At 40.0% G+C, this 22,976-nt stretch overlaps 1 protein-coding gene across 2 annotated transcripts in view; it reads right to left on the bottom strand.

The window, feature by feature from the left end:
- Positions 1 to 1,016: 1,016 nt before the first annotated feature.
- Positions 1,017 to 22,976, bottom strand: part of LOC122813950 (zinc finger protein 883-like) — an 846,666-nt gene continuing 824,706 nt past the window's right edge. For both annotated transcript variants that reach the window (XM_044086495.1, XM_044086494.1), the window contains one exon: positions 1,017 to 2,817. In XM_044086495.1, coding sequence (XP_043942430.1) covers positions 1,310 to 2,817 — 1,508 coding nt within the window. In that variant the 3' untranslated portion in view covers positions 1,017 to 1,309. The remainder of the gene's footprint in view (positions 2,818 to 22,976) is intronic.

Below are 22,976 nucleotides of genomic sequence, written 5' to 3'. Positions count from 1 at the left end.
TGTTTGGATCTGATGATAACAGCAAATATGACTATAGTCCCATGACTACAGACCTGTATATATTTTCAATTTTGAGCAGGCCCTTACCTCCATCACACCTGAGCAGGCCCCTGCCTCCGTCACACCAAGGGATATATAGAGAAGTGCCATGCACTCATCTTTATATGTTATTTGATAAGCCTGAAGCAGTTTTTGTGTACTCCTGCCCAACTAATCCAGGGCCAGTTGGTTTCAGTCATTCACTCCAAAGCTGTAAGAGGAGCTAGGTGATGCATAGCTTGAACTTTATTACTAGATGTCAAGGCAGTTTTCAGTAGTAGTTTTAGTATTCTAAAAAATGTTCCTTACAAAGCTTTGCTCTCATTTGTCTGCATTGCTGACTCGTCTGCTAACATGTATTTAACATTCCCTCTTATTTAAGCTCATGTGTTGCATTAATTTCCCAGGTTATCATGTTAAGGTTTTGTTTTTCCTACTATAAATGTTGCTGACGCACATTCAAGAAGAAATGTCACTCTTGTATCATATTATAAATTTGCCACCGTTTGTAACTGCATTTTTAGTTGCCTGCCGGACAAGAGATGCAGTTTTAAATCATCCACAAAAAGTAGGTGAGATGTCAATGGGTAAGGCTTTTTTCTGGAAATCAAACTGCAACCAGCCTAATCAATTAAGTAAACAGCTTAATGGGTTAAGGCAAAAGAAAGCAGCAGTGGTGAAAAATAATCACCTTGGAATATCCCTCTTTGGATTTTAATCCCTGGGATACTAATTTGCCTTTTTCCATGAGTCAATTGTAAAGTTGTTTGCCAGTGTCTCATGGTAATTTTTTTTATTAAATGTATGACGTGTTAAAATTCACAAGTGTTCTACAACACATCTGAATTATCATTTTTTAACCTGTCCATGCCACACTTTAGCTTTCACCCACTTATAACTCTCTATGAATGCTTTTTTTTTTTTTTTTTTTTTTTTTTTTTTTAAGTAGCAGATGATATTTTGTTGCAGACCATTTTCTTGTAGACCATTTTCTTGTTTTACTTTAGTGTCTGAGTGGCAGGAGGCAATTTTTATCAAAAAAACTAAGCGCTGCCTCATTTCTGATACACAACTTGCATGTTTTGCAGACCATTTTCTTGTTTTACTTTAGTGTCCGAGTGGCAGGAGGCAATTTTTATCAAAAAAACTGTAAGCTCTGCCTCATTTCTGAAACACAACTTGCATGTTTTTGGAAGGCACGTTATTGGTCAATAGTTCTTAGGTTGGCTAGCAGCATCACTTTTAAGGAGGAGCACATTTTTTCCTATTGTTAACCAAGATGTTGCAAGTCCTTAGTATGAGAGTTCTGATGGTGTTTTAATGACCTCTTACATGCAAAACTTTTACTGCATTCAACACATTTATATGACATCTTCCCCAAGTGAGAGTACTGATGAGCAGTTAGTTGTTCCTGTCTTTGAAAACACTTATTACATTCAGTACAATTGTATGGTTTGTCTGAATGAATGATATGATGCCGCTGAAGGCTACTAAGACGTGTAAAACATTTACTGCATTCTATACATTTATATGGTTTCTCCCCTCTGTGCGAGTTCTGATGCCGTTTTAGAACCTCCTTTTGTGTGAAACACTTCCCACATTCCACACAAGTGTACGGTTTCTCACCTGTATGAATGACACGATGCCGCTGAAGGTTACAGGGCCATGTAAAATATTTACCGCACTCAGCACATTTATATGGTGTTTCCCTTTGGTATGTTTTCTGATGTTTTTTTAAATATGCATTGTGTGTTTTCTGATGTTTTTTTAGATATTCATTGTGTGCAAAACAGTTACCACATTCCATACAAACATATGGTTTGCCACTTGTGTGAGTGGCATGATGTTTCTGAAGGCTCCTATGATGTGTAAAACATTTACTGCATTCTGCACATTTATATGGTTTCTCCCCTCTGTGCAATTTCTGATGGCATTTTAGATCCCCCTTTCGTCTGTAACACTTCCCACATTCCATACAAATGTATGGTTTCTCTCCTGTGTGAATGACACAATGCCGTCGAAGATTACCAAGACTTGTAAAATATTTACTGCACTCAGCACATTTATATGGTGTTTCCCCTTGATGTGTGCTCTGATGTTGTTTTCGATACGCATTTTGTGTGAAACACTTACCACATTCATTACAAGGGTATGGTTTCTCTCCTGTATGAATGATACAATGCCGTTTAAGTTTACTAAGACATGTAAAATATTTAGTGCATTCAGCACATTTATATGGTCTTTCCCCTTGATGTGTGTTCTGATGCTGTTTAAGATAAACATTTTTTGTGAAACACTTACCACATTCCTTACAAACGTATGTTTTTCCACCTGTGTGAATAGTTTGATGGTGTATCAGCTGAGCACTCTCAGAAAAACATTTACTGCATTCGGCACACTTATAATGTTTACCCCTCTTTAATTTCTTCAAATGTTTAGGGACCATCATACCATCACAAGACTGGACCCCGGGAGAGGGATTCCCTTTGTAAATGGTCTGACCGTGTATCAGATTACTGCTATGTGAAAGCCACTTGGTGCATTCAGCACCAGTATATAGTGTCTTCCCTATGTGGACACTATGATTTGTGCTACATTCACATCTCTGGATGCAGTTACGTCCTGCATGAAGCTGTTGTGCTGGCATCACATGATGCTTGCCACTGTCCTGTCCCGACTCAGCACACTGCTGCAGGTTCTCTGCTGAGTGATGTAACTGGGGCCCCCCAAGTGAAGGCTGCAGACTGGAACTTCCACTCAACTCCATGCTTTCAGTACCTAAAACAGAAAATTTATTAGTGTTTTTTTTTAAACAAATAAGGCAAATAACTTAATGACATGCTGTCAGCATACTGTTCAGCTATTTAAAATATAATGTTCTATAGTATTATTTTTTTCTGCTGTTACTAACACCATTACAAAGCAGAACAAAGCAATTCTGACACTACATTTATCAGTACTAGGTTTTATCAAGCAGCTGTAAGGTTCACCTATGACTCGCAGAGTTACAACTCTAAAAAATTTATTTTGGAAGCATTTGTTAGTTCCTCATATGGGCAAAAAAGCCTTTACCCCATTCATGGGGGTTTGTCCAACAAGCCCACTATAGTTACAGGTACAACAATGCAGGAATATATGACAATAATAAACCTTACCCCCCAAAAAAAAAAAAGGAAAAAAAAATTACACACAATGTTTTACTGTCAGATGAATCATGCAACAGGTACCGCATATAAGACTAATACACATTCAAACAGTGTTTTGTATCAATGTTAAGGGACCTAAATACTACATATATGGCAGACTTGCATATTAGTTTTTTTGCCACTGCCAAACTAGTCTGTTTTTTGCCATAGCTCAAGGAAAAATGCCTGCATTTATTATTTAAACTTTACTTACTTTACATCTTCTCCACATTAATCTTTGAACAATATGCTCATGTACTCAGCTGAACAGTGAAATGGTGTCATACTCTGGTTATCTACCACTTCTTAGAGTGTACAAAACAGCCCATACCATTTGGAAGACCATCAGTCCAACCACAGAAGTTTCAAGAGCTTTCCAAAGGCAGAAAAAAAATAACCCTAGTGGCAGCTTTTTAACTTGATAAAGAAAGTGGCTTCATCACTATGGGTTGCTACTCCTCCTGACTGCCTTCATCCTAGGCATCATAAAAGCTACCTTGTGGCATCTGGTTATCAATCATCCACTATCAAAAGGCAAACGGGGAGTTTGAAAATCCTGACATTGTATTAATATGAAAGATGCTTATGTCATAAAGATTCCTATGGTAAGTAGGTCTTTGCTTTGTCACGGGGTGAAGACATTCCATTATGTAACTCATCGTGGTTGCTTGCTGTTGTCAAAATAAAAAGATGAGTAAGTTGTCCAACACCTCTACTGACAAGTAAAGAATGAAAGCAGTGAATGCTACTGATAAAGTAACTTAGCACTTTGCAATTAATTCTTTTTGCTGGATCACAGGACTGTGTGTCATTATAATGTGGCAAGAACAACTCCATATCAAAATAATGCAGGAAATGAAAGAACTGAAAACATTATATATATATATATATATATATATATATATATATATATATATACATCCACACACTAGTGAGGCAGAATTATTCTCTGGACAGTAATCCAAATTTTATTACCACAGGCATAGTTAAAGCGGGACAAAGGGGCAGCTGCCCATGAGCAAAGTGCTAGGAGCCTTGGTTGGTAGATGCCTATCAGTCTTCAGTGCATTTCCAGCATTCAAAAATAAATGCCAGTACTACATTTACTTTCAGAACTGAAGGGCTGTCCTACAACTGTCATAACTTCATTCCCCTCCTGAAGGAGAGCACATAAGATGGACTTTCTCACTTTGTCATGAGGGCTGCATCATCACCAAAGATCATGGCATGGCACAGTAGAGCAGTAAGCTTCAGAAATGGCTCCACTAATCATTCTCATTCATTCTCCACTAATCACCGAGCCAGGTAGGCCTATTGTTTGCTGCCTGTAATTCATTAAAACAGAATAATCAGTATTAATTTGGGTGGTTCTAGCAATCAGGCAGATTCTAAGATTTGGGACAGGGCATGGACACACACTTTCTGCAAGCTCAATGCCTGCTTAATCAACACTACTGCTATTATAAGATTTCAATTACAGAATAAGCACTTAAGTTCTCTGTCCTTCTGACTGGACACCTCAGTTCACTTGACATTACTGTCCTTTTTTCAGACAGGGAAGATTCAATGAACTGAGCAGTCATGTCCTGGAACTGATCATTTCTGTCTCACTTCAGCTTTGGCTCTTTCTATGTCTATATACAAAATATTAAATCTCTCATCCATCTGACATGATTGGTCAAGCTTTTTTTTCACTTCAACTTCACATCTGGGGAAAGGAGGCTTATGAATGAATTTAAATAGCAACTGCTCCGTAAGAATCACTAAGGTGAACAAAGGTGGTGGAGCTGTTTTAATAGACAGTTTACCCTCCAAAAAATGTGACATTTGAACAATGGTATTTTTTTTAGTGTCAGAAGAAATTAAATCAATATAGCTTACCATTGTGTTGAGGTTTGGCTCTGATTTGATAATTATGGTTTGGAGGCTATATTGTATGATTTTTGAAAGTTGAGAAGCCTGTTATTCCTAATATTTTTGGGTACCAAAAGGTACACAAAGCTGTTGTGAATCCACCACTGCAGCCAACTGTCACAGGATGTGGTTTTAAGACTGGACCACTAACTAAATTTGTGGACCTTACTTTCAAAATGTTTTTAATGATAAAACACGTTTTAAAAGGATACTTGGTATTTTTGAAATCAAATTCAAAATGTAGTGTTTGATGAGGAGTTAATGTTTCTTCTTGTTGATGTAAAATATGTATTTTTGGTCATTCCCCATCTTGAGGGCGTGCAATGGTTCAATGATTCCCTAACAGGGGGTTCAAATTTAAATCAGAATATCAATTGTATTTTGGAGAGTATGGAAATTGTTTTGGCCAACTATTTTGTTTTCTTTGACTATATTACAAGCAAGTTTCAGGGATGGCCAGGACAGCTGAGACTGCTTCAGTTTGTACCAATATTATATTGTGGTTGTGATAAAAATTGTTAATTTTTTTCATCACATTTTTTTCTATTTTTAAGGTATATTTGTGTTATTTGGATGACATCTTTACTTTATGAGATGGAGAATAATTTCTGAAATATATTAACACTACTTTCTTGATGTTTAAAGGCCAGTATGACAACAAGGAAATTTTAACAGTTTGCTACACTACAATAGTCACAAATCTCCTTGGCAAAAAAAGAAACAGTGAGAGGACAATTGATACGATTTTTACAAACTACTACTGAGGATATTATCTTCCCTAATTAGGTGGAAATATGATAAATGTTTTTGAACAACCAATACTTCAGTGACATGATTACCAAGTATAAGGAAGAGGTCACTAGGGAAAACTTTTAAAGCCAGTGTTAAGGGATGATTCCAATTATGGCAAAGACTCCATAGACACTGACTTTTGGTTACAAAATGTAAGCTCTTACACATGAACGATAATTAATTTTTAGGACCATGATAATGTGAATTTAGTGGGGTAACAAGGAAGGTTAAGGATACATTTGAAAGTTAATTGGAAGAATATTACTGAACCCCAGGGGGTCCAAACAATTACTGATGAATGACTCTTGGTAGTTTATACAACCGGTACTAATTTAGAAAGTTTTTTTTTGAAAAAGGGGCACAGTACAATGCGGAATGACAACCTCACAATGAAGAGCATGTCTAAATGTGGTAGCTGTGCTCAGTGTAGTTATGTACATGAAGGGGTGATTTTTACTATAGGGAATTTTACAAGGATGAACTATCCTAATGGAAGATTTAGTTATAACACTAGAGTGATGTTTGACTTGGATCAGTGTTCATCATGTCCTGTGTTTTACACTGTCAAAACTAAGAAGACTTTGAGGAAGACAATTTATCAACATGTATATGCAGTAAGTAATAGGGACAAAGGAAATGTATTATGCAAACATTCTGAAAAATGACAGGATTTAAAAAAATATTTTAAATTATTTTATGTTTTGAAAAAGATGCCTTTTCTGACAGAGGAGGTAACTGGTTTGTTTTCTTGGAAAAAATATGAATTATACTGGCAGTATTAGACACCACCAGGTCACAAGGTACTTATGATAAATTATCTATTAACAGTCTTATTAATGAATAGAATAAAATTATAGATTTAAAGATTTTTTTTTATTTAATGTGAATATTGTATTAGAATGTATTTGCAGGTTATTTATTTTTGTGGTTCATGTGACTTGGTAATTGAATATTATGATCACCAAATGGAGCTAATTTAAAATTTAAGGGCGACACAGAGGATGCTTTTTATTTGATGAATTTCACATTTTACTAAGTGAATGAATGTGCTCATGATTTTAAATAAACAATTTGAACTTTTCTCTGGCGTACTTTTTTAAAATTATTTTTAGTTGATGTAGCTGGATTTTTTGTTGGTGCTTCTGATAGTTTAGCATATTAATTGGTTTGGGGCATTTTGAGAAAGTATGGATCTGGTAAAGGGATTTAGAAATGTTGTCAGTGTATGAAAATTCAAGGATGCTTTATAGCAAATAGGAAGATGGGAAGATAAGGATGGGGGAAAAAAGGAGTTAGGTAGGGGTGTTACTTAAATTGGATAGTTTTTAGTAAGAAATGATCCGGTATTAACACGTTAGCCCAGAGTACCATCTCACAGCGCCTCTGTGCTTACATCCGTCCACTGTCAGATGATAGCAATTGTATGTAGTTACAGCAGAGTCACTTCCACAAGTGCAGCTAACTTTACAGGCGTATTGTAGCTCCACTTTTAAATAATAAGTTGAAAAAGTACCTAAACTTTTTCAGTTACTTTCTCAACTTACTTTTCATTGTGGAGTTATATGTTGTTCACATTTAGCTTTTTGTAGAAAATCGGCTGTGTATGCAAGTAGTCGATTCTCTATGCATTGCAAGGAGCAAGAGGCAGCAGCCAATCGGATTATTCCATGACAAGCCACCACTTGCATAACACCTCCACCCACTATCTAATTTTTTTCTTTGATCTGTCCAAATAAATACAAGGTTCAGCAGTAGCACTCCCCTTTCATCTTTCTGATATTTGCAGACTTTATTGCTACTGAATCCTGCATTTTATTTGGACAGATCATCCATCTCCATCTGTTTGCCGGTTTCTGACTCTGACTCTGCTACAGACCGACTATAACAATCAAGCAGAAACCACGTGGTGGCAAAGTCATACCATGTTGGCAGGAATCCAGTACCCTAACTCCATCAACCTAACCCTGCACCTGGGTAAGTAACTTGTACAACCCTTTCTTATTTGCTTCAAGCCCCTTGCAAACAAGATTGTAAGTTATGAATAAATACAGGGAGTGGGAAGTATAGTAGAAACTTCAGAGAAACTTCCCAAAGATGTAAGGTAAGGGATGGCATGAGCGTTGCCAATGGTAACCAGGAAGTACCATAATACTGGCCTTGGCAACAGTGAGAATCACCTGATGAAATAGTAATATTATCAGGTTGATATGTTCAGTTCTTCGACTTAAGAAGTTTATAGAACTGTTTTTATGATGGAAAAGTGCAGTTTAAGATTGACATTTCAGAAACTTTTATCAATGATATGGATTTCCTCTGAGCTACCAGTAGAAGGAACTGCTGGAACAAGCTCCTGTTGTGAAATAAGCATAGCCCAGGCATCCCATTCACGTGCATTCCTACTTTCTTTCTGTATGGTAGGCACTTTAAAGTGACCCTTTGGCTGTTGTATTTAACTATTTTGTCACAGCAAGGACACATTCAAGTAACATTATCTCTGAGTCCTCATCTGTAAAGAGTGTCAGGATGCCAATCAGTTGCTGGGTCCGTTTTAACTGTATTTTGTAACTTGTGTGCTGGGGGGGACTAGCTAGGCACACATAGTGTAAGCCGCATTTATGAGTCATTTTTGAGGGGTAGTATTTTATGGCCCGTCTCGAAACACTTATTGAATTGCATATTTTATTGATACACATTGAGTGTAATGCTACTTAATGCTAGAAGTTTAAACCTCAAAATGCACTCACTCGAGGCACTCCTTAAAATGGAGAACATCGACATCTGTGCAGTGACAGAGACCTAGTTCAAGGCTCCAAAGGGCACCCCTGCATTATTAGGCTATAATTCGTACTACACCTTTCTGCCACATAACCTGGACTGAAGCACTAAAGGCAGAGGCGTGTCCATATTCATTAAGGATATCCACACCTCCAAGCTAGTTGCTCAGCATAATGTATCCAAGATTATCTAAGTGCAACTAACTCTGGGCATGACCGCAATCCAAACTGTAGCTTGCTACAGATCCCCCACCATGCCCCAGGATTCCCACTCTCATTTCTTGATACACAGGAAAATATTAGGGCACAACCTAACACCCTAATAATGGGTGATTTCAACTACATAATTAACAGGGAAAACTACTCATGCACCAACTCTTGTGCTCAACGTTTTCTGGCATTCATAAATTCCAGTGCCTTGGATCAACTTATCCACACCCCCACGAGGGGCAGCAATAACCTACACCTGGTCATTACCAACATGGGCAACTGGTGTTCCACACCACAGGTCAATTCCTCATCGGTCAGATCCGACCACAAGCAAATCACCCTAGACATCCACATCCCACCCCCACCCCCCATTAGGGAAACAACTGTAAAAAATTTCTCCAAAGCCAACTTCACGCTTCTTAAGACAGAAGTGGCAAACTTCACGGCACCCATGCTGATGGACAATAGAGGTACAACTGCTGAATCCTATACAATTGCACTTTATAAGCACTTACATGAGTGCATGGATTGTGCAATCCCTAAAAAAAAACAAGATGCTATCCTGCAAAAAAAGGAAGCCAATCTGGTGGTCCCCTGCCATAAACAAACTTTACAACAGAAGAAAGAAACTGTTGCAAAAATGAGTAAAATCCCATGATTGGAGGAACTCCGTGGTCAGCCTCAGTAAGAAGCTGAGATCCCTCATAAAATCCTACAAAGCTAGTTACGAAAACAAAATCGCCGCTGATTCTAAAGACAACCACAATGCATTCTATAGCTATGTCAAGAACCTCAATGGCAACACTCAGATCTGCTCTGAGTTACAGCACAATGGCACTAAATATACAAAACCAACTGATATTGCCAACATCCTGGCAGATAGCACTTTACCCCTCTCTCTCATCCCCTAAAGGGCCCATCTCTATACTGGAAGAATGCAAAGTTCCTGTAATCACAGCTGCACAGGTAAAAAAAAAAAAAACACTCTCCAAAGCCAAGAACACAGCATATTTATTTATACAATTTAGTATATATAAAAAAGAGTTTAAAGGGTTCTTAAATATGTTTTGAGTTTGCTACTATTTGCAGATTTCATCTACGTATTTATTTATTCATTCATATATTCATTAATTCATTTTTTATTTTTTATTTAGTTTATTTTTGTGAATATGTGCAACTAAATACATATGCTTCTACTGGTTTTTATGGATTTATTTTGTTATAAGGCTTGATGAAAGTAGAGTTTTAGGTTCCAGCTTCATCAAGTGCTTTGCATTTTTAATTGATTCTTTAATGGATCATAATGACGTCATTTAATAACCATAGTGAAGTTATAAAAGGAAGGCTAATTGGTTTATGGAGTTGTCTGATGAAGGAAAGGTATTAACCTTTCCGAAAGCACTAACATAACATAATAAAATATTTTTGTTGTCTTGTAGCTACCAGTTTTCTCGCTGCCTTTTTTGTTGGTTTCAAGAACACAGCATCCATGGGACCAGACAACATCCCAGACTGCGTTCTACATGAACTACAGAACAAACTGGCACCCCTCCTGAGTACCATGTTCAATCATAGCCTCACCTCAGACTTTGTGCCCATTGAATGGCGCACAGCAACAGTTATCCCACTCTACAAAGAGGGAGCCACCACGGCCCCCGGGAACTACCGCCCCATTAGCCTGACGAGCCTGGTCTGCAAGGCTATGGAATGTATCATCATGGAACTTATTAACAATGGCATTGGTAATCTCCAAATTCTGGACCCTACCCAGTTCAGGTTTGTAAAAGGCAGGTCATGTCTCCTAAACCTGATAGACTTCTTTGAAGCGGTCACCAAAGCCGTAGGTGACGGTACAGTGGTTCACACAGCCCATCTAGATCTAGGGAAGAACCTGGGATCATATTTTAACCACTACAAGCATCATCATCAATCCACATATCCACATATGATCCAGACTACCATTTCTGGGGATAAGCTAATGGGTTGTATGCCATGTGGCCACTGCAGCCATTGTAAACATGTGTTGAAGACTAGACAATTTTCCAGTAGCAACTGTGGGACGGTATTTGACATAAGGTTTTATGCAAACTGCAGCACAGATTGGATCATATACCTGGCCACTTACAGCTGCCATGCATTTTATATAGGACCGACATCCAGCCCCCTCAGGTCTACGCATTTCTGAACATCTTAGTGATGTCAAATGTAAAAGAATGAGTAATGCCTTATATAAACATACTCTACAACACTCTATAGCAACATTTCATTTCACCATTATTGATAAAATAATAGATAATAGAACAAATAAAATTGGTTGGCACACCAAATTAAATGCTAAAGAGAAAAAGTGGATTGTAAAGTTGGGTGGACTGTTCCACCCTGGTTTGAATGAATATTTATGAGCTCACCAATCAGAATTCTTGATTAATTGTTTGAATCTGTATATAAAGATTACAAGATGTTGTGCAATTTTAACACTGATGAAGGCTAGGTCAAGTTCTTAGCCGAAACCTGTCGGTTATTTCTTGTTTTTCTATAAATTCCATACACAGCTCACAGTTGCTGGCTCTTGTATTTTGGTTTGTTCATGTTGTGCTGAGCTGTGCAATTACTTCTGTGCAGGGGACCTTTTTTTCGTAAAGACATGAGTGCCCCTCAAGGAAGGAGGAAGGGTGAGATGCCTGCAGGGATATGTAAGCTGCAAAAGGCTAAGGGTTCCCTGCACATTAGTGCATTGTTTTGTTGCTTCAGGTGTTCTACTGTTTCACGATTCACTATGAAGATAATCTGTGTTGTAGCTTGTCTTTATCCACCTGCTCATCACCGAGCATATCTTCAGTCTCCTAGCAGTCTGTGTCACCCCATGTCTGTGTATAACTAGCATAGCCTTTGCATGTGGTTTATTTGCCATTTGCCACTCCCTCTACATTGCAGTCTTTTTCAGGTCCCTATTTCGTGTGCTCATAAAACATTTGATTCTAGTTACTACTTCTTTCAACCACTTTTCTTTCTTTCTTTAAGTAATATTTTCCCTTTTGGGGTTTAGCTGAATAGTTTTGGAATGTTTGTTGGTGGGTGAAATTTAAAACGTTAGTTGATAGTTAGCAAGATTGTTTGCTCTTGCAGACCGATTTTTGAATAATTAAATTCCACAAGGCTTACAGATCTAATTTTATGATGCATTCAGCAGCTGAGAGGCATACTTAATGTATACTGAAGTCCCTCGCCCTTGCCAACATAGGGTTAGAAATATTCAGCATACCCAGAGGGAGGACAGCAAGTTTTTCAGCATTTATAGAGAAGGTGCTGGGAGATCTACTTCAAGCTAAAGGAGTATTAGAGTTTAGATTTCATAATAGTGATTTCTGAGGGGATATTACAGTAAAGTAATGGATATGGCGGGTTACCTTTCAGTATTCTATTTGTTTAAATTTCTTGTATATGATGGTTTGGCTTTCATGTTTTTATTACATAAACAAATTGTCTGGTGTGTTGTGAAAGCTTAATGGAAAGAAAACTATGAAGCCTGAAGTTTCTCCTATAGTGTAAACAAAATTTGTAGCCCCAGGGAGCGTTTTTAGAGGCATGGCTTCTGTCCCATCATTCTTGGCTTAGCAAGTTTTCCTGGTCTTGACAACTGTGTAGTAAGGCAATAGAAACTTAAATGTTAAAATAACTTGACAATTTGCTTGGGAATGTATGGTTTTGGATACAGTCTGTTTTAGTATAGATGTCTTGCTTTTTTTTTTTTTTTTCTAGAAAGGAAGCAGTCAAAAGATTTTGGAGAAGATCAGATTGTTATAGCTGATATCTTTCAGAACTGTACAAACAGCCTAGAGTAGCCTTAGGAATGCAAAGCATGCTATGAAGCTGGATGGGGTATAAGTGACTGTGGCTTTGGAAGTGTTTATTCATAGAAGGGGTGGTGGAAGAAGAGTGTACAGCAGATGGGATACAGTAAAGCGATGAATTCAAAATTACATGGGATTCTCGCATGCCAGGTAAACAGTGACCAGAAAGAGGCTTTAATCAACAAGTCTAGAATAATCTAGTGCACAGATTATAATGTACTTGTGGATCCCAGTCTGCTGTTGATCACTGTTATAGAAAGTAGATAATTTTAAGAACTGCAGTAAGCATTTGCTCTGCATTACACCCCCCCTTACTTTCTTTTCAATGTGAGGATGGTTTCTGAGTATGGGTGCCTCACGTAATGTAATATGTAATGAATGCCTTTGTGGGGACATTCATTTACTTTTTCAAGTAATTTCTGAATTTTCATTTTTTGACTGGGCGATTAACCAGCTGGACTTGTTGCATGTCCAGATGTATGTATCATAATCACTGCATAAATAATCATAAAACTGATGCAACATAAAAAATAGAATTTTTGTACAGAATGTGACTGCGTGTAAAAAGGAAATGTACTTAAACTGAATTTTTTTTTTTTAACTGTTTTATATCCTGCTTGTGTGTGCCATTGTGTCTGACCTCCCATTCACTTTGTAAATGGTGAGCCCCAAGATGTCTTCATAGTTACATAAGTAATGTGGACACCAGCCCCAGTGGCTGGAGTAGGTCCCCTCTAGTTATTATCTGAACAGGGTCTTCACGATGAAAAATCACTTGTGGGTCTTGCTGTGATTATTACTTTGACTTCTCCCCAAAACTGTTTATGAAAGACCTCGGTATAAATGTAAGGGTGTAGACATGCAAGCTTTGAAATTCAGTGCAGAAAACAAGTCCCGTCTGACAGGGTGAGGATCTACAGGGTCTTTGTATGTAGCAGTACAAAACTGCTATACAGAAGCTGTGTATTGTAAATGTCATTTGCTTGAACTATGTTTCTGCATTGGTTGAGGAAAAAAATCCATCCATCCATGATCCTTTTTTCCCATTGTTACACATGGGGTCCAAATTTTACATCTGTGGTGACTGCCATCAAGAACCAGTGTTCACACTGCTGGGTGGCTAGCCCTGCTGTGGTTGTTCTTTCATACCACATGCATGTCAAATACCCATGGTCCATTTACAGCATCCAATCCAACATCTTTGGAATGATGGGAGGAAACCGGAGCATCCAAAGAGAACCCATGCGAACACAGTGAGGATATGCAGACTCTGCACAAAAGGACTCGGCCAGGAATTAAACCGAAGAACCTGCCGCTGTGACATACCCCTTACTCTAGGTTGGTAGAAAAACTAATTGCACTGTCCTATCTTATTTTCTTTTGTAAGTAGCTAAAAGCAGTTTTTCAGCTTGTTATACAAGTGGCTTGCAGCACTGCAGACTCTTAAATGTTGTTTATGGAGCTCTTGGAAACTGATGTATTTTTCATTATGCAAGTATGTACACAGATTTAAAATTTATTTTCCAAGTAGCTTGTCATACATAGTTGCTTTATTGCCATGCTGCATTGAAAAGAATGAAGCTACATGGCATACCAGTTGTTTTGCAACTGAATATATACACTTAGTCAGTGAAGGGGCTTTTCTTAGGCATGTCCCAAGTTGTGCATTATGTGCAGTAATGCAAGTTGTAGTTAGTACTTGTATGAGGTAGTCCATGGACATCAGTGTGACCTTCAATTGTAGGGTATCAACATATGTTACGGCACTATTTATTGTTGTGGGTACCTTCTCCATTAGTCTGCCCAGTGGTTCCCCTTCCACTTATGTGTCTCTTTCTCCTTCTGTAGTCCGGTCACAGGCTTTGGCCACAGTGGCTACTGTTATGTATTTGCATTTCTGGTGTGAGTGAGGTAAATGCCATAACATCACACACAAGGTTATGGACTTCACAACTCAGAGTGTACCCATTTATTAGGTTTGCCATCATTGCACCACCACATCTGATGTGGTCTTCAGATGGTTTGTGTTGCTATATGTTCAGATGAGGCTACATGTCAGCCTGTCAAACATTACAGACGGACATCTGGACAGGCCCAGATATGACAGTCGGACAAAGGGCCACGCATGGGGACAGGGTTTTATTACTGTTCTGTCTATCATAGACAGTTGGGTGACCTGTTTGGTATTTGTCTGCTTCCTCTTATGGGAATGTCATCTGCGTCTCCTCTGGCCAACATTGGTGTTTTGACATGTCCCTTTGTTGTTTTGCAAATAGTTGGCAAGCAAATGCCAGTGGGGTTCTTCCACAGGTTATGTGCAGCAATTATCACCTGTGTCTGAGCATGCAGAACCTTTCAGTAATGAAGTGCAAGTCATTATCACATTAACAATAGGAGCAGTTACAGTATAACACTGAGTCATTCTCACTTTTCAGGTAAAACTCTCAGCAGCTGCCACTGTTATACACATAACTAAAAGTCATGATCACATTGATGAATACACAAGCCAAATTTGGGTTTCTGTCTATGTGGAGTAATTTCCAGCACCCCCACACCAGTTTGTTTCACTCATTTTCACAATTTATTGTGTTTTGCTAGGCAACATGCCAATCTACTAAGTAACCCCTCATTATGAAGACAGTATGTGCATGCTGTACCCATGTAGAAATATTACAGTCTGTTTAGGACTTGGGTTATGAAAACTATGATATTTTTTTCATATTATGGTAAATAACTTTGCTAGGGAAGATGTAAACATGCTAAGCAATACCTAATTTTGAAGACAGTATTTATTACTTACAAGATGTAAAAGTAAGTGTCTGTATGCTGTTCATGTGTAAAGACATCACAGTTTGTTTAGGACTTGGGTAATGGAAATTATGATTTTTTTCTTATGTTGGTAAATAATTTTGCTAGGGAGCATGTAATTGTGTCAAGTGATACCTCATTTTGAAGAGTGTTAGTACTTACGACATGATAAAATAACTGTGTCTGTATGCTGTACACATGTGCAGACATCACAGTCTGTTTAGGATTTAGGTTATGAAAATTATGAGTTTTTCATATTTTGGTAAATATATTTGCTAGGGAGCAAGTAATTGTGCTATGTCATACCTCATTGTGAGAACAGTGTTAGTCATTACAACATGGTAAAAGAAAGTACAGTTTTGTACCTACCATAAATGTAGATGTTCGAAGATCCACATTGCTGCAGTCCTTACATATGGGTAGTCCGCTGTCCTCGGTCGGCCCGAATATCAAAGTATTAGGCTGACGTTGGTCAAGGCGCTTAAGACTGACATCAGGGTACAAATGCGCATGACCGACGTCATATCCTCAGTCTTTTCTTGCCCCAGATGTCAGAAGACCCTAAAAAGAAAGGCCAAAACCAAAAGACAGCAAAAAACAACCAACCACCCTTGCACTAATCATATGTACAATATATACAATATCCACAATATTCACAACCCAAACCACACAACCGCCTCTAACTACAGAGGGGAAGGAGGGAGGGTAAATTGGACTGCAGCAATGTGGATCTTTGAACATCTACATTTATGGTAGGTACAAAACTGTATTATGTTCTTCATCTCACATTGCTGCAGTCCTTACATATGGGTAGAATCCCAAAGCAGAGGTAAGGGAGGATGGCAAAACTAGAAAGCATTAGGAGCTGCCAAAATGCCCTGTAAAATTGCAGTGGCAAAACCAGCCCTAGATTTAGAGTAAAGTGGAAGGTGGTAATGCTTAGAGAAAGTATGCACTGAACTCCAAGTAGCTGCCTCCAAAATATCTTTAGTTGCCACCCCCCTTAAAAAAGCTGTAGAAGTGGCAGTAGCCCTAGTGGAATGAGGCCTAATCCCAGCTGGAATCTCCTTACCATAATGGGAATAACAGAAAGCAATACAAAACCCAATCCACTTAGAAATAGTTTGTTTAGAAACAGGCTTGCCCTGAGAACCCAAAGCAAATGAAACAAATAACTGCTGAGACTGTCTGAACCCTTTAGTTCTGCTCAAATAATATCGCAACTGCCTGTGTATATCCAAAGTGTGCAAAATCTTTTCCCCTTTATTTTGGGGGTTTGCATAAAAAGTAGGCAAATGAATAGTTTGGTTTAAAGCCACACTAGAAACCACTTTAGGCATAAAGGAAGGATTAGTACGCAAAGATACCCTATCCTTATGGAAAATTAAGAAAGGCTCAACCGCCATAAGGGCCTGTAATTCAGAAACCCTTCTCGCAGAGGTAATGGCCAACAAAAAAGCAGTCTTCCATGATAAATATTTCAACTCGGCAGTAGCTGCAGGCTCAAAAGGTTGTAGAGTGAGTTTCTCCAACACAAATTTGAGATCCCAAGCAGGAGTAGGAGCTCTACGTGGGGCTCTTATATTCTTTGCCCCTCTAAGGAATTGCTTAAACAAAGGATGAGAAAACAATGGTGGGTCACAGTCATAGTGAGCAGAAATTGCTGCAGCATGAACCTTAATAGAGGAGAAGGACAAACCCTTGTCCAGTAACTCAGTAAGATATTGAAGAGCAACACTTAAATTAGGCTTAGAAACATCAAATTCCTTTGCTGTACTTCAAAATAAAAATCTCCTCCATTTATCTGCGTACACTTTCCTTGTACTAGGCCTCCTGGCCTCCAAAATAACATTCAAAACTTGCTGTGGAAGCTGAGACCCTCCAGGGTTTAAAACAGAATATGCCAGGCTGTTAGATGTAGAGAGTGAAGTTTGACATTGAGTAAATGACTGTTTTCCTGAGACAGCAGGTGTGGAATCGAAGGCAAAGGCCATGGAGGCTCCCGTATCAGACTTCTCAGTAATGGGTACCAGTGCTGTCGAGGCCAATCTGGAGCTATTAAAATCATCTTTGGCTTGTCCTGTCTGACCTTCAGGAGTACCTTTGGGAGGAGAGGCAGAGGTGGAAAGGCATACACATGAAGATTGCTCCAATTGAATGAGAGAGCATCCACTTTCCAAGCTGTGGGATGAAACCTTTTTGTGCAAAACTTTGGCAGCTGGTAGTTTAGTGGAGAAGCGAACAGATCTATGTCTGGAGTTCCCCATAACACTGTCAATTTCTGAAATACATGAGGATCCAATTTCCACTCGTGGGGATCCATAATTTGTCTGCTCAACACATCTGCTAAGGAGTTCTGTGCACCCGGCAGAAACCTTGCCTGAAGATTTAGCTGTAAACTGAGAGCAGTCTCCCACAAAATCATTGCTTGTCTGCATAGAGGATAAGAATGCGTTCCCCCTTGCTTGTTGATGTACCACATGACAGTTGTGTTGTCTGTTAGAACCAACACCTGCCCTGGAAGAAGTAAATCCTTGAAAGCTACTAATGCAAATTGGACTGCAAACATCTCCTTCAAGTTGATATGTAGATGTTGAAGTCTGGCAGGCCACGTGTCTTGTACCCACTTTCCATTTAGATGAGCTCCCCAAGCTTTGTCTGAGGCATCTGTCGTTAGAATCTGACTCGCCTCTGGCCGGGTCACAGAGAGTCCCTTGTTTAGGTGACATTCCTGAGCCCACCACAAAAATTCCTTTTGAATGCAAGGTATTATCTGAATGACCGTGTCCATATCTTGGCAGTGCTGTGTCCATACATTTTTGAGATACCATTGTAGCTTCCTCATATGCAGTTTGGCATTGGGAAGCACCAGAATACAAGATGCCATGAACCCCAAGGCTTGAAGGACTGTCCTTGCAGTCAGCCTGGACTGATGAGACAATTGATGGAAGTACAGAGAAAGATTCTTTTGTTTGTCCGGGGTCAAAAGGTCATCTGGGATGCTGTATTCAGTCTCACACCCAGAAAGCACATGTCCTGAGAGGGTACTAGACTGGACTTTATTTCGTTCACAGAATACCCCAGGCATCTTAGCACTGCTATCACATACTGTAAATGATGAAGAAGTTCGTCCTTTTCTTGGACCAGAATCAGGCAATCATCCAAATAAGGATAGATCTGTATTCCTCTTAGCCTGAAGAAAGCTATCACTGGAGCCAGAACCTTCGTGAACACTCTGGGCGCAGTAGATAAGCCAAAGGGCAATGCAGAGAACTGATAATGAGAAGTCCCAGCCCGAAAACGCAGATACTTCCTGCAACTGAGCCTGAAAGGAACATGAAGGTAAGCCTCCTTGAGATCCAGAGTCACCATCCAGTGATCTTTGCCCAGCAGAGGTAAAAGCTGTTGTAACGTCAACATTTTGAACTTGGGAATGTCCAGATACGTGTTGAGGATAGATAAATCCAAAATTGGTCTCCACGTGTTCCCCTTCTTTGGTACTAGGAACAGGCGAGAATAAAATCCTAGGCCCACTTCTGGCAGAGGGACCGGTTGTATGGCCCCTATTTGAAGTAGCAGAGAAATTTGTTTGTGAGCCTCTAGTCTTTGCTGAGGAGGAACGTCCGGCATGCCTTTGAAAGGAGGCAAGGTATGGAAATAAAACTTGTAACCTTGGTGTATGATATCCAATACCCATCTGTCTTGGGTAATCAAACTCCAATTTTCCTTGAAGACTGCCAACCTTCCTCCCAAAGGTGCTGCCAGGCAAGAAGGATCTGGCAGCTGAAAAGGTAGGTCATTGGGCCTGTTTACGAAAGGACTGGCCCCTGCCCTCACCCGAAGATTGTGCAGGTGAACTCCCTGTTCTAGGTCTGAAGGAACTCTGAGCTCTACCCCTACCACGTCTAGATCTACCCCTAGACTGAGAATCATTAGAAGGATACGTCCACCCCTTAGCAGGCCAATTCCTACTAAACTTCGGAGGCTGAAGTTGCAAAAAATCTTTAACAGCCTGCGTAGACTTAGCCTTGTCTTCCATTTTCTTCAAGACTGACTCCACAGGTGAATCAAACAACACATCAGACTGTAAAGGAGCATCCAAAATCCTTGTCTTAACATGGTCAGATAAATTCTGATCCCTCGGCCAGGCGTGCCTGCGAAGAACTGAACCAGTGGCAGCCACCCTAGACGAGGCCTGTACAGCATCAAAACCACATTATAAAGAATGCTTACCCACTTGTTCAGAGACATGCACCAAATCTTGCAATTCTTTACACTCAATGCCTTCTGCCAGAGCATCTACCTTAGACTTTAATTGAGAAAGAAGATAGTTTTGATATTTCAACATGTGAAACTGGCAATTCAAAGCCCTCATAGCTAAGGTGGAAGAAGTATAGACTTTCTTTCCCCATCTATCCAAAGCTCTGGCCTCTTTATCTGGAGGAACCGGATTTTTTACAACAGAGGCCTTGACACCCTTAGGTCCCTGACTAACAGTTTCTGGGTCCGCCCTAGGACTCTTATAAAGATATTTATGAGCCTCAGGCACCCTGTAATACCTATCCGGTTTAACAGGAGCAGGAGGCAAAGAATCAGGATTAAGTGAAGCCTCTGCAAACACATCTTCCACAACATCCAGAACAGGTGGTATAGCCAAGGGCCTATGCTGGGGCAAAAGCAAGAATTTCCTAAGCCTTTACCTGGAATCAGAGAAGTCCTGACCTTCCCACTTAAAATGTTCCCTCATGGAATGAAGAGTCTCTGAAAAAGAGAAATCCTCTGAAGGAGAAGCAGAAGGAGTCGAATCATCTGCATCAGAATCAGAATAAGGAGAGTACTCCTGCAAGTCTTCAGCCGAAGACTCAAACATCCGAAGCCTGCTCAAAACTCCCCAACTCTGGCTCCACCCTAGGCCTCTTATCAGGAGGGGGTAAAGAACCTCTAATCAAAGTTATTAAATCTTCTGCATTTTAAGCATGTGCTTCTTGGGCACAGACCCTGCTGAACTAGGAGTGACACCAACAGAAGCTAAACCTGGCCTGCCTCTGGGAGAAGCCTTGGAAACAGAAGGAGAGGGCCTAACCACCCTAGGAAGGGAGGGGAGTACAGTAACCTGAGAAGCCCCTTCAGCCTGGGCTGCCTCCTGAGAGGCCACATCCTGCAATATCAAAGTCTCCCCCTGGGACTCCAGAGAAGCCTCCGTCGGAACCACCGGTTCCACTGACGCCTCTAAAGAACCGGCGTCCGGTACGGACGACTCTTCTTGCCTGGGTTTAGCTGCTTTGTCTTTGCGCTTCTTCGAAGAAGCGGGCGCCGGGGAATCCGACGGCATATTATAATTGCACCACTTCAAGACCAGCCTAGCACAATCTAACCTTCGCTTAATAGTGCGCTTATTGAACCTAGCACAAAAGCGACACCCAACAACGTCGTGCTCAGGCCCCAAACAAGGAATACACAAAGAATGATAATCCCTATGCGGTATCTGCTTCCCACAAGAAATACAGTTATTCACTTTTTCTGACATCCGGTAAACCACTGAGGCAAGAAAAAACTAAAATATTCCCCAACGGGGTACTTAGCCAACTTTGACTCGGTCTGAAACTCCGAATTCGAAAAATTCCAGAACGCCGAACGGCACTTGCAACGCTGCTTCTGCATCGGACCATGCAGCAAAAAAGACTGAGGATATGACGTCGGTCATGCGCATTTGTACCCTGACGTCCTGATGTCAGTCTTAAGCGCCTTGACCGACGTCAGCCTAATACTTTGATATTTGGGCCGACCGAGGACAGCGGACTACCCATATGTAAGGACTGCAGCAATGTGAGATGAAGAACATCTGTGCCTGTATGTTGTACACATGTACAGATATCAAAGTTTGTTTCGGACTAAGGTTATGGAAATTATGATTTATTTTCATATCTTTTGCAAGGGAGCATCTGAATGTGCCAAGTAATACCTCATTTTGAAAACAGTATTCATAGTTCCAACATGGTAAAAGAACTGTGACTCTATGCTGTACACATGTACAGATATCAAAGTTTGTTTCAGACTTAGGTTATGAAAAGTATGATTTTTTTCATATTTTGGTAAATAACTTTGCAAGGGAGCATGTCAGTGTGCCAAGTAATACCTCATTTTGAAGACAGTGTTACTCCTTACAACATGGTAAAAGAACTGTGTCTGTGCAGTGTACACATGTACAGATATTACAGTTATAGTCTTGTACGAATATGAAAATTATACATTTCCAATACTTCTCATTATTATGCCCATATCTTTGCAAGGGAAAGTACAGTTTTGTACCTACCATAAATGTAGATGTTCGAGTGTTCACACTGCTGCAGTCATTCCACTTGGGTTATCCTGCAGTCAGGCGGTCCCGCAGTCATCATATCCTGCCATCAGGTGGTCCCGCAGTTGGCCAGAGTTCCAAAGTCTTGGTCCGGCGTCGATTGCTGTCGCTTCTTCCCTGACATCAGTGCGCCAGGGGTATATAAGATGCATCCGATGCCATTTTCTTCAGTTTTTCTTGCCCCAGATGTCAGGTACCTCCAAGTAGGTAGGCAATGCGTATTGCTAATAAAAAAATATACATATAAAAATAACAACAATACCTTCAGTTACAAGCAAATACACCACAGAGGTTGTACAGGATAGAAAGGTATAGATTAGTCCAGCTAGTTCAGACGGGATGGAGGGAGGGTAACCTGGACTGCAGCAGTGTGAACACTCAAACATCTACATTTATGGTAGGTACAAAACTGTACTATGTTCATCATGTTACACTGCTGCAGTCATTAAACTTGGGTAGAATCCCAAAGCTAAGGTTGGGTGGCTGGTCTACAAAGAGTTAGGATTGGCTATGAGGCCTTGCAGAACTGCAGTGGCAAATCCTGCTCTGGATTTAGAGTAAAGAGGCAGGTGGTAATGCTTGGCAAAGGTGTGTACTGAACTCCAAGTTGCAGCCTCCAAAATTTCCTTGGTAGGTACTCCTCTGAGAAAGGCTGCTGAAGTGGCTGTTGCCCTGGTGGAATGTGGCCTAATGTTATTTGGGACTGATTTTCCATGCTGTGTGTAGCAGTAACGTATATAGTGTCCTATCCATTTGGATATAATCTGCTTAGAGATAGCCTTGCCCTGTGATCCTGCAGCATATGCTACAAACAGTTGCTCAGTTTTCCTGAAAGCTTATGTTTTGTCCAAGTAGAAGCGTAGCTGCCTGTGTATGTCCAAAGAATGCAGAAGTTTCTCCCCTTTATTCTGGGGGTTTGGATAAAAAGTTGGCAAATGGATGGTTTGGTTAAGAGCCACACTAGATACCACCTTTGGCATAAAGGTAGGGTTTGTCCTTAAAGCAACCCTGTCCTGATGAAAAATTATAAAAGGTTCCACTGCCA

This window comes from Protopterus annectens, chromosome 10.part0 (genome assembly GCF_019279795.1).
Source record: "Protopterus annectens isolate FY-2018-M chromosome 10.part0, PAN1.0, whole genome shotgun sequence".
Lineage (NCBI taxonomy): Eukaryota > Metazoa > Chordata > Ceratodontiformes > Protopteridae > Protopterus > Protopterus annectens.
Note: the sequence above shows the minus strand (reverse complement) of the source record. Positions and strands in the feature narration are given on the sequence as shown.